Raw genomic sequence first — 13,387 nt, forward strand, 5'->3', positions numbered from 1 at the left:
CCACTCAGTATATGGCAAATGAATGAATGGAAGACTTCTCAAAAATACTGTAAGCCAGGTATTAGAAGAGATATTGGGCACGATCCACCAGATCAAGAAAGAAGAGAGAGCATTCTGAAGACTAAAAATTAGTATGTTTAAGAATAGAAATGGGAATTTGCTCAAATTATGAGAGGGCAAGCTGGTAAACTAGGTTAAAGTTGGAGTACAGTAATGAAAGATGAGCAAAGAAAGAGGCCAAGAGTGCCAAAGATAGTTTGAATTTGTCACCACTGGTCTGCAGCGGGGAATCACCAGTCCACCTGTTGGGTCCTGTAACTCTTGGCCAGCTCCCAATCAGCTGTCAGGCAAGGGTCAAGAGGTGATGATCCTGCTTGAGCCTAGAGTTTAAAGTGTCACACATCCCTCCCTTCCAGGGGTAGGATTCTCAAGGGCCTTAACGCCTTTTTTTTTTTTTTTAAGATTTTATTTATTTAGGGGAGAGAGAGAGAGAGAGAATAAGGAGGGAGGGGAGGGCAGAGGGAGAAACCGACTCCCTGCTGAGCACAGAGCTCGGCATGGGGCTGGATCCCAGGATCCCAAAACCATGACCCCGTGGAAGTCAGACTGTTAAGCCTGAGCTACCCAGGTGCCCCCTTAAGGCTAGTTTTTGAAACATTGTGAAAAGGGATGTGAAAGCCCTAAGATTTGTTTTCCAACAACAAAACAAGATTTCAAGAACATTTCTTTTCAGACTTTAAGTGGGAACTTTTTTTTATAGCTACAGGCAGTTATTAAGTCCTTTATTTTATTATTTTTTAGGGAGGAGGGAGGTGATGGAGTGGGAGAGGGAGAGAGAAAATCTTAAGCAGGCTCCATCCATACCCAGTGCAGAGCCCCATATGGGCCTGATCTCACAACCCTGAGGTTGTGACCTGAGCTGAAATCAAGAGTCAGACGCTTAACCAGCTGAACCACTCAGGTGCCCCTATTAAGACCTTTATTAACCAAGTGAGACCTCCTTCCCTGCCCTCACCCCACAAATACAATATTAAGCGGGAGAGTGTTGAATTTTCTGTGTTTACAGCTCTTAAGGGCTCAAGCGTGAATTTCTTTGCATTTCTGTATGACTTGATCTTTCTTTTTCTGGAGGTGTTTTTTGTTTGTTTTTTGCTTTTTTGGTTACTCTGTTTCTAAGAGTCTCCAAACCTCTCTAGTCTGAACTCAAGTCAGGAGAGGACTCATCTTGTTTTCTAGCCATATCCTTAGTTTCTACCACACAGAGAAAAAATTATGTTTGTTGATATAGCAACAGAGGAAATGCAGAAGCAGATATGAAAAAAAAAAAAAGAAGCAGACATGAGAATCGAGTCAGGCATTAAAGGGATTTCCAGAAATGTAAAACAATGCAACTGTCTTACTGATTTTTAGGTTGTTGTTGTTGTTTGGAAAAGATTATTTTTTATGAATTAATAAATTAAAAATATTAAGTAAATATTTTCACTAGTTTTTCTTCTTTCTATTTGCTTTTTTTTTAAGATTATTTATTTATTTATTTATTTATTAAAGATTTTTATTTATTTGACGGAAAGTGAGTGCACAAGCAGTGGGAGCAGCAGGTGGAAGGAGAGGGAGAATTAGGCTTCCCTCTGGGCAGGGAGTCCAATGTTGGGCTCAGGGCTCGATGATGTGTGGCTTGATCCCAGGACCCTGGGATCATGACCTAAGTCAAAGGCAGATGTTTAACCGACTGAACCACCCAGGCACCCCACTTTTCTCTTCTTCTTGACCTCAGTTGTCAAATTATAAAACTGAATGCTAATATCATATTAAAAGTATGACATTAGGGCAGCCCGGGTGGCTCAGCGGTTTAATGCCGCCTTCAGTGAGTGTGATACTGGAGTCCCAGGATAGAGTCCCACGTTGGGCTCCCTGCATGGAGCTTGCTTCTCCCTCTGCCTGTGTCTCTCCCTCTCTCCCTTTCTCTTTCTCTCCCTGTCTCTCTCTGTGTCTGTCATTAATAAATAAATAAAATCTTTAAAAAATATGACATTTATGACAGTCTTTAAAATTCCTCACCACACTGAACCTATTTTTACTTACATTTTTAAAAGATTTTATATATTTATTTTAGACAGTGAGAACATGGGAGAGGACAGAGGGAATAGGACAAGCAGACTGCACTGAGTATAGAGCCTAATGTGGGGCTTAACCTCAGGACCCTAACACCATGACCTGAACTGAAATCAAGAGTCCAATGCTTAACTGACTGAGCCACACAAGTGTCCCTGGGGGTGTTTTTCAGAGAAAAGATAAGCCAGCAGTTACTGCCCAAGCCCCTGATGTGTATGAAAACAAACATTATCTCATTTATTCCTCATTACAATCCTGTGAAAGATATATACCATTTTATGGAAACTGAGCTTCAGAATGGTTAAGTCATTTTTTTCAAGGTTGTTTTACTTCAACCCACAATAAGAAATACATTTTATATCATAATCACTGAAGAACACACAAATGTGTCTTCATTGAAATAAAGGTTTCATGAAATATTTATCCTTACTATATATGCAATGTATCCTGATATTTTCTATTTCGCTTTATGAAAACATAGTTTTGCATCCTGCTAAATCAGTTTCACAACCCATGAATGAGTTGCAATCTACAGTTTGAAAATTGGACTAAATAAATGTTCAAAATCATAAGTGGTAAAGCTAAGATGTGAACTGAATTCATGCTCTTTCCAGCAAACAAATACGTCCTCATGAACATTTCTTAAGTAATGTGTTATATATGTATTGTGCTTAGCTTTATCTCATAGTATAGAGCCAGCAGGACAATCCTAGGCAAAGAAGGGATAGGCCTCCTGAGGAACCATGACTTGAGATGAAACAGACAGATAAGTCCACCTGTTTAGTATATGGATGAATGTGGCATTTGCTTTCATTTCTGAAGAAAGTTGCTTATTATCCACAAAAATAAACAAGTTCATTTATTTGGGGCCATAAACTAGACATGTAGAGCTTGTCTTGGTTTAATAGAAATGATTATTTATTTATTTTTTTTTAATTTTTTTTTATTTGTTTATGATAGTTACAGAGAGAGAGAGAGAGAGAGGCAGAGACATAGGCAGAGGGAGAAGCAGGCTCCATGCGCCGGGAGCCCGACGTGGGATTCGATCCCGGGTCTCCAGGATCGCGCCCCGGGCCAAAGGCAGGCGCCAAACCGCTGCGCCACCCAGGGATCCCTAGAAATGATTATTTAAAAAGTAAGTTATAAATTATTTTCAACTTAGGGCTAAAATGAAAAAAAATATGACACTTGGTGGATGAGGAAATAGACATTACAAGAGGGAAAATATAAAAACTGCAGTAATGGGTATTTCCAGCAGCCTGGGTAAGAGGGTTCTCCCATTAAAATACAAGTAAATCCTGGATAAATGACAACAGACATAATGTTTAGCATTTTGCTGGGCTCATTAGAAAGTAAGAGAAACCATGAAAGGAAGGAAATGACATTAAGCTGAAAAGTGTATGAAAGACGAGCAACATGCAGCAGGAGCAGCAGGTTTCCTCACAGACAAATGCCAATATAGGTATTATGAACAGAGGCTAAGAGAGGGGAGAAAACTGGGGATGTCCAGACTGAAGTGAGGCTCCTGAGGGGCTAACACAGGCCCAGGTCAGGAGAATCATTTGGCTCCTGGCAGAAGCAATTGCAAATCTTCTCTGGAGGAGAGTACCCCCAACTAAGGCTCTCTGGATTCCCACAGATTAAGTTGAACAAAATATGAGCTCAAAACCCCCAAACTGAAAATATACAAAGAAACAAGCTATCACAGGCAAGAGTGAGCAGAAAACAAAACATTTAGATATGGAGCAAAAGTTACAGAAATATATAAAATAACGGGATCCCTGGGTGGCTCAGCGGTTTAGCGCCTGCCTTTGACCCAGGGCATGATCCTGGAGTCCCAGGATCGAGTCCCACGTCAGGCTCCCGGCATGGAGCCTGCTTCTCCCTCTGCCTGTGTCTCTGCCTCTCTCTCTCTCTCTCTCTCTCTCTCTCTATGTCTATCATAAATAAAAATCTTTAAAATAAAAAAATATATATAAAATAACAATCCAGACAAATTTCAAAGACTTAGTATCAGATAACCACATCTCTGAGCACAAATGATTAAGCTGAAAATGATAAAATTTAAAATATCCAGACATTTGGAAATTCATAAAACTTTTCCAAATAATTTATAAGTTTAAAAAGCCATAAGGGTAAATTAAATATCCTTAGGACTAAGGTGTAATTAAAATACAACCAAAAAAATTGTGGGAATGTAGAGAAACGGTTCTTAAAAACTTACAGCAGAAAAAACAGAGCTTGAAAATTAGATAAATGTCGAGATGTTATGGAATAACATAAAATTAAATTGAAAAGTAGAAGAAGGGAAATACTATAGATAATATTCAGAATTAATGAAATGGAAAACAACACATGAGAGAGAAGATCAACAAAGCTCAAAATAGTAGCTGATCATAGACAAGTAAAATAGCAAATTTCTGGAGCAACTGAAGTGGAAATAAGATAAAGGAGGAAAGACTATCCACTGGAAGAAAGACAGTCTCTTCAATAAATGGTGCTGGGAAAACTGGACATCCACATGCAGAAGAATGAAACTAGACCACTCTCTTGCACCATACACAAAGATAAACTCAAAATGGATGAAAGATCTAAATGTGAGACAAGATTCCATCAAAATCCTAGAGGAGAGGGATCCCTGGGTGGCGCAGCGGTTTGGCGCTTGTCTTTGGCCCAGGGCGCGATCCTGGAGACCCAGGATCGAATCCCACATCAGGCTCCCGGTGCATGGAGCCTGCTTCTCCCTCTGCCTATGTCTCTGCCTCTCTCTATATATCTCTCTGTGACTATCATAAATAAATAAAAATTTAAAAAAAAATCCTAGAGGAGAACACAGGCAACACCCTTTTTGAACTCAGCCACAGTAACTTCTTGCAAGATACATCCACGAAGGCAAAAGAAACAAAAGCAAACATGAACTATTGGGACTTCATCAAGATAAGAAGCTTTTGCACAGCAAAGGATACAGTCAACAAAACTCAAAGACAACCTACAGAATGGGAGAAGATATTTGCAAATGACATATCAGATAAAGGGCTAGTTTCCAAGATCTATAAAGAACTTATTAAACTCAACAGCAAAGAAACAAACAATCCAATCATGAAATGGGCAAAAGACATGAAGAGAAATCTCACAGAGGAAGACATAGACATGGGCAACACGCACATGAGAAAATGCTCTGCATCACTTGCCATCAGGGAAATACAAATCAAAACCACAATGAGATACCACCTCACACCAGTGAGAATGGGGAACATTAACAAGGCAGGAAACCACAAATGTTGGAGAGGATGCGGAGAGAAGGGAACCCTCCTGCACTGTTGGTGGGAATGTGAACTGGTGCAGCCACTCTGGAAAACTGTGTGGAGGTTCCTCAAAGAGTTAAAAATAGACCTGCCCTATGACCCAGCAATTGCACTGCTGGGGATTTACCCCAGAGATTCAGATGCAATAAAACTCCGGGACACCTGCACCCCGATGTTTCTAGCAGCAATGTCCACAATAGCCAAACTGTGGAAGGAGCCTCGGTGTCCATCGAAAGATGAATGGATCAAAAGGATGTGGTTTATGTGTACAATGGAATATTCCTCAGCCATTAGAAACGACAAATACCCACCATTTGCTTCAACGTGGATGGAACTGGAGGGTATTATGCTGAGTGAAGTAAGTCAATCGGAGAAGGACAAACATTGTATGTTCTCATTCATTTGGGGAATATAAATAATAGTAAAAGGGAATATAAGAGAAGGGAGAAGAAATGTGTGGGAAATATCAGAAAGGGAGACAGAACATAAAGACTCCTAACTCTGGGAAACGAACTAGGGGTGATGGAAGGGGAGGAGGGCGGGAGGTGGGGGTGAATGGGTGACGGGCACTGAGGGGGGCACTTGACGGGATGAGCACTGGGTGTTATTCTGTATGTTGGTAAATTGAACACCAATGACAAATAAATTTATTATTAAAAAAAAGACATGAAATGCACAAAATCCTAGAAAAACACCCTAAATTGACTCAGAAAGAAAATCCAAACAGCCTATAATTATTAAAGAAACTGAATCAGTGGTTACAATTCTAAAAAATTTTACCAGATGTCTTATGTTGTTCTATGTTTGCTTTATATGTTAGAATGCCAGGTAAAAATGGTTCAAATTGCGTTTTACCAAACCTTCAAGGGACAGCTCACTTCAATCTGAGGTCAGCTCTTCCAGAGAATAAGAGGGAACATTCCCCAACTCAGAGGGTGTACAGACCAAATGAACAATCTTAGAAACCTTTTTAGAAATGTTACTTTTAAAAAAAGGCACTAACCGGTACAAGAATGTTCACAGCAGCATTGTTTGCAATAGCAAAAAATTGGAAACAACCCAAATGCCCATTAATAGGCAAACGCATAAATAACTTGTGGCTTACGTACTTGATGGAATGGTATCGGTGAAAATGAACAAATTATAGCTACTTACAGCATAGATGAATCTTAGAAATAATGTTAAGTGAAAAAAAGGTAAACTGCAGGGGACTATTAGAGCCTAAAATTTTTGTAAAGCTAAAACAATTGAACAATAATTTTCAAAGATATTATACATATATGGTTAAATATATACACACATATATTTGTGTGTGTCAGGTGATAAACACAAAATTAAGGACGGTGGTTACCTCCAGGGGAGAGGCAGTAGGAGAGGAATGGGCAGAAACACAAGAAACTCAATGGTATTTCTAAGGTTTTAATGTATAAATTGGGGTGATAGGTCAAAGGTATTCATTTAACATTATGTTTCATAATTTATTCATGTTAAATATATTCTTTATAGATACCAAATATTACATATAATTTTTAAAAATCTGCTGTGGTGGAAACAAATGAAGTCTCCCTGAAAGAAAATCTGTTTCCTTGGCAGAACCAAGATTCCCTGACAGAAGCTACTCTTATGCAGAAGACAAAGTAGGTCCTCAGTAAATACTGGTTGGTTTACTTCTTTTCCAAAGGAGAACATCTGGATTCCCTTCTTACTGGTGCTCGCTGATGTGCAGAGCTACCTCCTGCCATACACCTAAACTAAACCCCACAATCGTGGCTAAAGCCTGACAAGTGTATGACAAGAGACTGACACCTGGTGGATACAGAATGGATTTAATAAAATGACTAGGAAGTAAATCTTCCACTCCACTTGCTGAAAGTGGCAGTAGGGTCAGCGACAGGGAGGCAGAATGAGAAAACGACCATTCAGAAACAGGAAAGGGAAGGCTCCCCATCTCTGAAATGTAGGGATTGTCATCTAAATGAGACTAAAGAGATAGTCCCTAAAGGAGAGTGACTTCCCTCTCGTTCCTTCCGAGCCTACAAGAGGAAAGAGGTTACAGCTGCAGTAAGGAAAAATGCAAGATGGTGAGAGAAAAAGGAAACAGGTGTAGCTGATCCTAACCTAGCCAGCCAAAACCACATATACTTCCTAGTGTTGGCCAGGTGTCAGCAACCTCCCCAGGAACTGCCCAAATCAGTTCCTATTTGGAGACCTATATGATTCTAAGGAGGCTGATCCCAGCCTTTCCCTGATGCAAATGAGCAAATTAGCATTCATCATCCTTCTGGCCACAGTAATTGGTTAGGGGTCGGCATGTGACCCAGGCTGGCCTAATCAGAGTTAATCTTAAAGCTTTGCTAGGATTCCTGGCATAAAGATGCTCCTCTGCCCTCCCTTTCTGGTTGATTGTAAAGGAGAAAATGTATAATTCCAGGAGTTCTGGCAGCCACTAGGTGGCCCAGATTTAAGATGATTCTACAGAAGGTAGCAAGGGGGAAAATCAATCAGGTTTTAGAGACACACTGAACTACTGCATCAGCTTTTCCTGGAGCCAGTACTACCTCTGGACTTTCCAGTATGTGAGCCAGTAAGTCTTTAAGCCAGTCTGAGTTAGGTGCTTTTTTTTTTTTTTTCTTTTAACAACTTAAAACCAACAGAATCCTATCCTATACATTCATCGTACTTACTCCATTCCTAATCTTCCCACAGGATAGCATAGAGGTCCAGGTTAGACAGTGGCAACAGATTTGTCAATGACTCTAAAGCCAAGGCTACTGAGCTGGAAAGGTCAGAGACAGGAACCAGATACTGTGTAGGAAAACAGGGTGCATCAGCTGTCTGTACATGAGAATGAATTCCTTAGGAAAAGAAGAGCCAAACGAGAAGCAAGTGCAGAGAAGGGCCCCTGCTAGGCAGGTAGAGCTAACATGAGTATAAACACTCTTCCGCAAATACCTATCACGGGGGAGCTGCTTTGGGGTCTTTCCCTACGTGGAATAAGGAATTTGGAAGCACATGCCCCTTTAAGTCTTTATTACCCTGTGCTGCAGTATCTACCTCTTCCTTTACCAAGTGAAGAGACTCCTGGCTTCTACTGCCCTTGATGACACTCACTTTTGAGGTGACCACAGGCATTTTATCTTCTGCTTCTTTGGCATGTTGGGCACTGGGGCCCCTTCCCCCTTTGGACACAGTGCCATCCTCCTGACCCTGGACAAGCACCATCCCCTTCTCAGCCTGTCCCAGTGGCCCTGGCCTCCCTGACCGTCCAGCTGAGCTGCTCCCCCCTCCAGAGGCCCATGTCTCCCGCGGTAACTGTGAGGATGGGGCAGAGTCCATGGCAGCTGCTGATTTGTCAGGGGGAGAGTTCCTTTCCCTACTTCCACCTAATTTTTTTCGAGGGCGCCCCCGTTTCCTTTTGGCATCGCTTCCTGTATCCTCTATATCCTGCTTTGCTGCTTTAGCCAGTGGATCCTTCCCAATGGCCTCACACACAGGTACTTCAGCTGTCCTCTTGACACCCTTGTCATGGGGTCCCGGGTCACCACCTATGCCTAATTCCCTGTTCTCTGTGACCCGCGGCTGAGCGAGTACCCCAGGCAGGGCTTGCCCAGGCCCGGGTCCGGGTCCAGATCCAGGTCCAGGCAAAGCAGGAACAGTCGGTAAGATCATGTTAATGAAGGGCATAGCTGCCTGGGGTCCCCCAGCCCTACTGGGCAGAGGCAGCGTAGCCACTTTCAGAGGGCCCGAAGAAAGCTTGGGGGCCAGGATGGGTGGAGAGACTCGGATTGGCGAGATGAGTGAGCGAGGGGCCCGAGGAAGGAGCAGAGGCAGCCGGGCCACCAGGGCATTAACCTGTGGGTTATTGGCTGCTGGGGCTGGGCTCTCCACTACACTCTTCTTCCGCTCACTGCGTGCAGTGGGGCCAGCCCCAGCCCGGGGTTCCATCTCCTTAAGAGGCTAAAAGGTAAAAAGAGGATATAATAAGTAGGAAGACTGGACATCGGAGCAAACAGATGCGGGAGGGTGAGAAAATATGGGAAAAGGGAAACTAAGCCCCCAGCCCAGGGCAGCAAGGTCAGGGCAACAACTTCCTTACCTGGGCTGGTCTCTCTGGTTTCTTCTGGGCTCCACCTTCTAGGCTCTCTACACCATTCTTGGATTTAGATGACCGCTCCCGAGGGGCATGTTCGTCGTCTTCTGCAGAGGTGCCAGAAAATGCAGTAAGGCAAAGGTGAGGAGGAAACAATGGACAAGGGAGGTGACTCTGAGAAGGGAGAAGAAGGCAGTTGTAAGGCGTGTTCTTATGTCCTACAAGGGTCACTAGGACTAGAAGACAAATGCAAGGTGTCTCTGTCCTAGTAGGTGGGAGGGCCTATGACATGGAGAGTGGCTGACAGCTGCTTGGGAACGAGAGAGAGTCCACCCACCAGCAAGCCCCATCGCCTTGAGCACATGGGCATGTGCAGATCGGGCAGAGATGAGATGCTGCTGCAGCAGGAAGCGGGCGACCTCAACGATGGAACTGAAGGACCGTTTCAGGATTCGTTCTGCCCAGTCACAGGTCAGAGCACAGGCAGCCTCCACCAGCTCATCCCGAGGTGCTGGGGTTACTTCTGGGCCCATTTCTGGCTGCGGTGGTGAAGGACATGCCCAATCACATTCCAAACTAAAGGACCCTTGGCCCCTTTCAGACACCAATGTCAACTGTGGCAAGACCAGACTGGAGATGGGAGTAACTCATCCCAGAAACCCACAAATTCTCTTCATCCTCTGCCTAAGCCACAGGGAAGGTAGAAGGGCATATCCTATATACCTAGAAGCTACGTGCAGAAATGACCTTGGCTGTGTCAGCCCTCCACCTTGGAGAAAAGAATGCAATTGGAGGGTTGGTTGTAACTTACACTGTCAGAACCCTTCAGGTCAAGTCCAGGCAAGGGTGGCATAGATACCAAGGTCTTCCTTCGTATCCCACTGTAGCAATATCTGAGGCAAGTTAAAGAGCAGCCAACAGTGGGGATCTCCAAGCCCCATGGGAAGGTTAGGCTGTTTCCACTCCTGGCCCTCCACACCCTAAGTTTTCCTCCCCGGGCCCTCCCACCACAACCTCTCCACTCAAGGATACTTGGACTGGCCCCGGCCACCAAGCCTTCGGGCCTTGATATCAGGGAAGATCTCTCTGATGATTTTGCCAAAGTTGGCTGTGCTGAGTGGGCGGCAACAGGCGAGGCTCTCACAGTACTTCCTGAGTGAGTGGGGGAGGGCAGAGTGGGAAGACACTCAGAGAAGGAGGTCATGGTTAGATTCGGAGGGTCCCTAGCATTAGGTTTGGGAAACCCTTTAAGCAGTCAGGCTCTATCAAGGCAGGGAGCTCTCCAGGGGCGAGGGGGTAGTCCTATGGCCACCAACCCACCCACGCCCCAATCCACCCACCGATAGGCATCATAAACACTTTGCTTTGGCAAACAGGTGTCAGTATGCTCTTCTAGGTGGTTGCGGATCCATCTATAGGCATACATGTACTCCTCATTGCTGAGTGTACTTGGCTCTGAGCTGCAATAGAAGTAAAAGGGACAAGCCTTACCAAGATTGGAATAGTTGTGGTTCTATCCAGACTACCACTTCAGTAGTGCTGGACCAAATCACTTCACCCAGAATCCACCTTTTCCTGGCAAACCAGGGCAGGACAGGGACCATTCTTCTCACCAAGGACTGCTGTTATGAGTATTCCTATTCACCCAGCCCCATCCCAGTGAGCCTTTCTTTAAGAACCAGAACCTCTGAGATCTTAAACTCTAGCACCAAACTTACCTTTTGTCTCCAGTACTGGGCCCTGAGGGGAGCTGAAGATAGAGATACAGCTTGTCGTTGTCTGAGAATTTCTGTATGTCTTGCTGAGGTAGGGAGAACAGAGGCAGGAGAAAAAAATAAGGCCAAGAAGTACACAAGGTAGGATTTTCTGATCCTTCGCGAAGAGTCTGGCTGCCTTAGAGACAGACTGAAAAAGGACCTCAGAAATGATTTGGGGCTGGGTGTTCGCTGTGCTCTGAGGAGCGCCCTTGTGAGCTACCACAGTGAGAGGGGGAGTGGAGAGGATCGGCTTTGATATTATTCTCATTGGGCATCTACACAACAGGTCACAGAGAGATAAGGTAAGGTGCTCAAGGTCAAACTGGCAACAAGTTGCAAAGCCACTTATGTTCTGACAGGAAAGACAACACTGCGTCTCCCACATAAACATGTCAGTTATGCCTAACTTCATCATCCTCACTCTCCACCAATTCCACCTCTCTATTGCCCTCTTTTGGAAAATACTTACCAGGATTCCCTCGACTTTGTTCTGCACCGCCTTGCTGTGGAGAAGAGGAGAAAGCTGGAGGTCACACACAAGATTTTCTCTGGTGTCTTATTGTTAGGAAGAGTAAGAGGGATGAGATGCAGAATGTGGGGGGGGGGGGGTGTCAGGCAACAACTGCTATGAGATAAAGAACCTCCCTCCTGGTGTTCAGAGGCACTTGCTCAGGGAGAGGCAGTTCATCCACAAAGGAAGTGAAGTGCTACAGCTCCAGAGCAAGATTTGGAGGTGCTGATGAGTACTTACGAAATGGTACCTCGGAGCCTCTGAAGAAGGGTGGTGGGTTCTCCCGCCTCAGCACTACCTGAGGGGGCCCTTCCCCCAGTCTTCGGGCTCTTGGCATTGGGTTCATCTTCTGCCATCCCCGCATGAGGGCTAGAGTCAAGAGGAGACCAGGCAGGAAGAGTTAACCTCCCTTCCCCTGGCCCCGGGGGGGCACACCTTATTTCCCTACCCAGAAACAAACAGAAACAGAGAGAAAGCCTCTGAATTTCCTCAGTGGTCTTTTTCTCACCGCTTGCCTTCTCCAAAAATTAGAAATTACCCCATTACTTCTCCAGGCCCACATCTACCCAAAGAGATCTCTGCCATCTCCATTCTGTCTGTCCCACCTTTCTGCCGGCTTCTAAATGTGGAAAACTGTAAAGGAAGAGATAGGGGGACTGGGAATCGATGTTGAAAATGTCCATTTCTGCCTCTGACCCAGTACTGCCCTCCTCCCCCGAAAGAAAACAAAAACAATAAGCACCACAACACAAAGTTCTCCGTTTCTCTAAGCTAGTCCTCACGACTGAATTCTCCTGGGGGGTCAGAAAGGATACGAATATATTCTGCCCTTGCAGCCTTGGAAAAACCCGGGCCCAGGTTCCCATCACTGAATGTGGCCACGGCTCCCCCGTGGTCCCCCTCCCCACGTCGCCGGGCCCTACGTCATCTCCCTAACCTCCCATCCCGAGGGCACCCCACCTCCTCCCTTCCCCCTGCTTCAATCCCGCGTCGCCGAGGGGCGGGGGTACAGGGCGGCGAACTCCCGGGCTGGGCGGAGGAAGCCCGGTTGGGGGAACGGGGTCCCACATTCGGGGCACGTGCACACGGGGGAAGGAGCTGTTGGAAATATAGCCAAAATCTCCTCCTGCTCGCCTCCCAACTCACAGTACCTCCCTCTGCCCCCCCCCCCCCCTTGAACCGTCGCCTCCCGACACAAGCAACAATCAAGGTAAGGGAGAAAGAGAAACTACCTCGTAGCCACCTTCACTCGAGCCCAGCCCCACGGTCCTGGCCCAGCGGGCTAGAGCGCTACTTTATTTTCTTTTTTCTGAATGGCTGGAACGGTCCCGATCTGCCTAGATACTCCGGCGACCTGCTCTCTCATTGGTCGTTGCTGCCACCCGGAGACAGAAGGCGCCGGGCTCGCCCCGGCGGCACCTAAAGTCTGCCTGGTAACAGATTCTGATTGGTCAATAGGGGAGGGAAAATCCAAAGTTGGTCTTATTTGAGTGAAGAGGGGAAGTCCGGGTTAGGTTTCGGTTAAAACTGGGGTCGGTTGCGACTGCCGGTCCCAAGAGGTTCTTCTCTTAAAGGGACCGCAGGACCAAAGGCTGGGCGCTGGGCTCCCTTC

The 13,387-nt window shown here is 45.3% G+C and overlaps 1 protein-coding gene across 5 annotated transcripts; it reads right to left on the reverse strand.

Moving 5' to 3' along the window:
- Positions 1–6,759: 6,759 nt before the first annotated feature.
- On the reverse strand, positions 6,760–13,124 carry RFX5 (regulatory factor X5). Of its 5 annotated transcripts, none has more exons than XM_055312280.1 (11): positions 13,008–13,124; positions 12,381–12,408; positions 12,016–12,144; positions 11,734–11,767; positions 11,226–11,308; positions 10,848–10,967; positions 10,540–10,659; positions 10,319–10,400; positions 9,845–10,046; positions 9,514–9,614; positions 6,760–9,374 (listed from the first exon to the last, which is right to left on the reverse strand). In XM_055312280.1, exons 3-11 carry the CDS (start codon positions 12,129–12,131, stop codon positions 8,373–8,375), a joined length of 1,860 nt encoding a protein of 619 aa, XP_055168255.1. In that variant the 5' UTR covers positions 12,132–12,144; positions 12,381–12,408; positions 13,008–13,124; the 3' UTR covers positions 6,760–8,372. The 5 variants fall into 5 exon arrangements, with proteins under 5 accessions (XP_055168255.1, XP_055168254.1, XP_055168253.1 ...); XM_055312279.1 differs by having other exon boundaries at positions 12,314–12,408; XM_055312278.1 differs by having other exon boundaries at positions 12,314–12,569.
- Between the last annotated feature and the right edge of the window lie 263 nt (positions 13,125–13,387).

Source organism: Nyctereutes procyonoides, unplaced genomic scaffold (genome assembly GCF_905146905.1).
Source record: "Nyctereutes procyonoides isolate TBG_1078 unplaced genomic scaffold, NYPRO_anot_genome, whole genome shotgun sequence".
NCBI classification, from domain to species: Eukaryota; Metazoa; Chordata; class Mammalia; order Carnivora; family Canidae; genus Nyctereutes; species Nyctereutes procyonoides.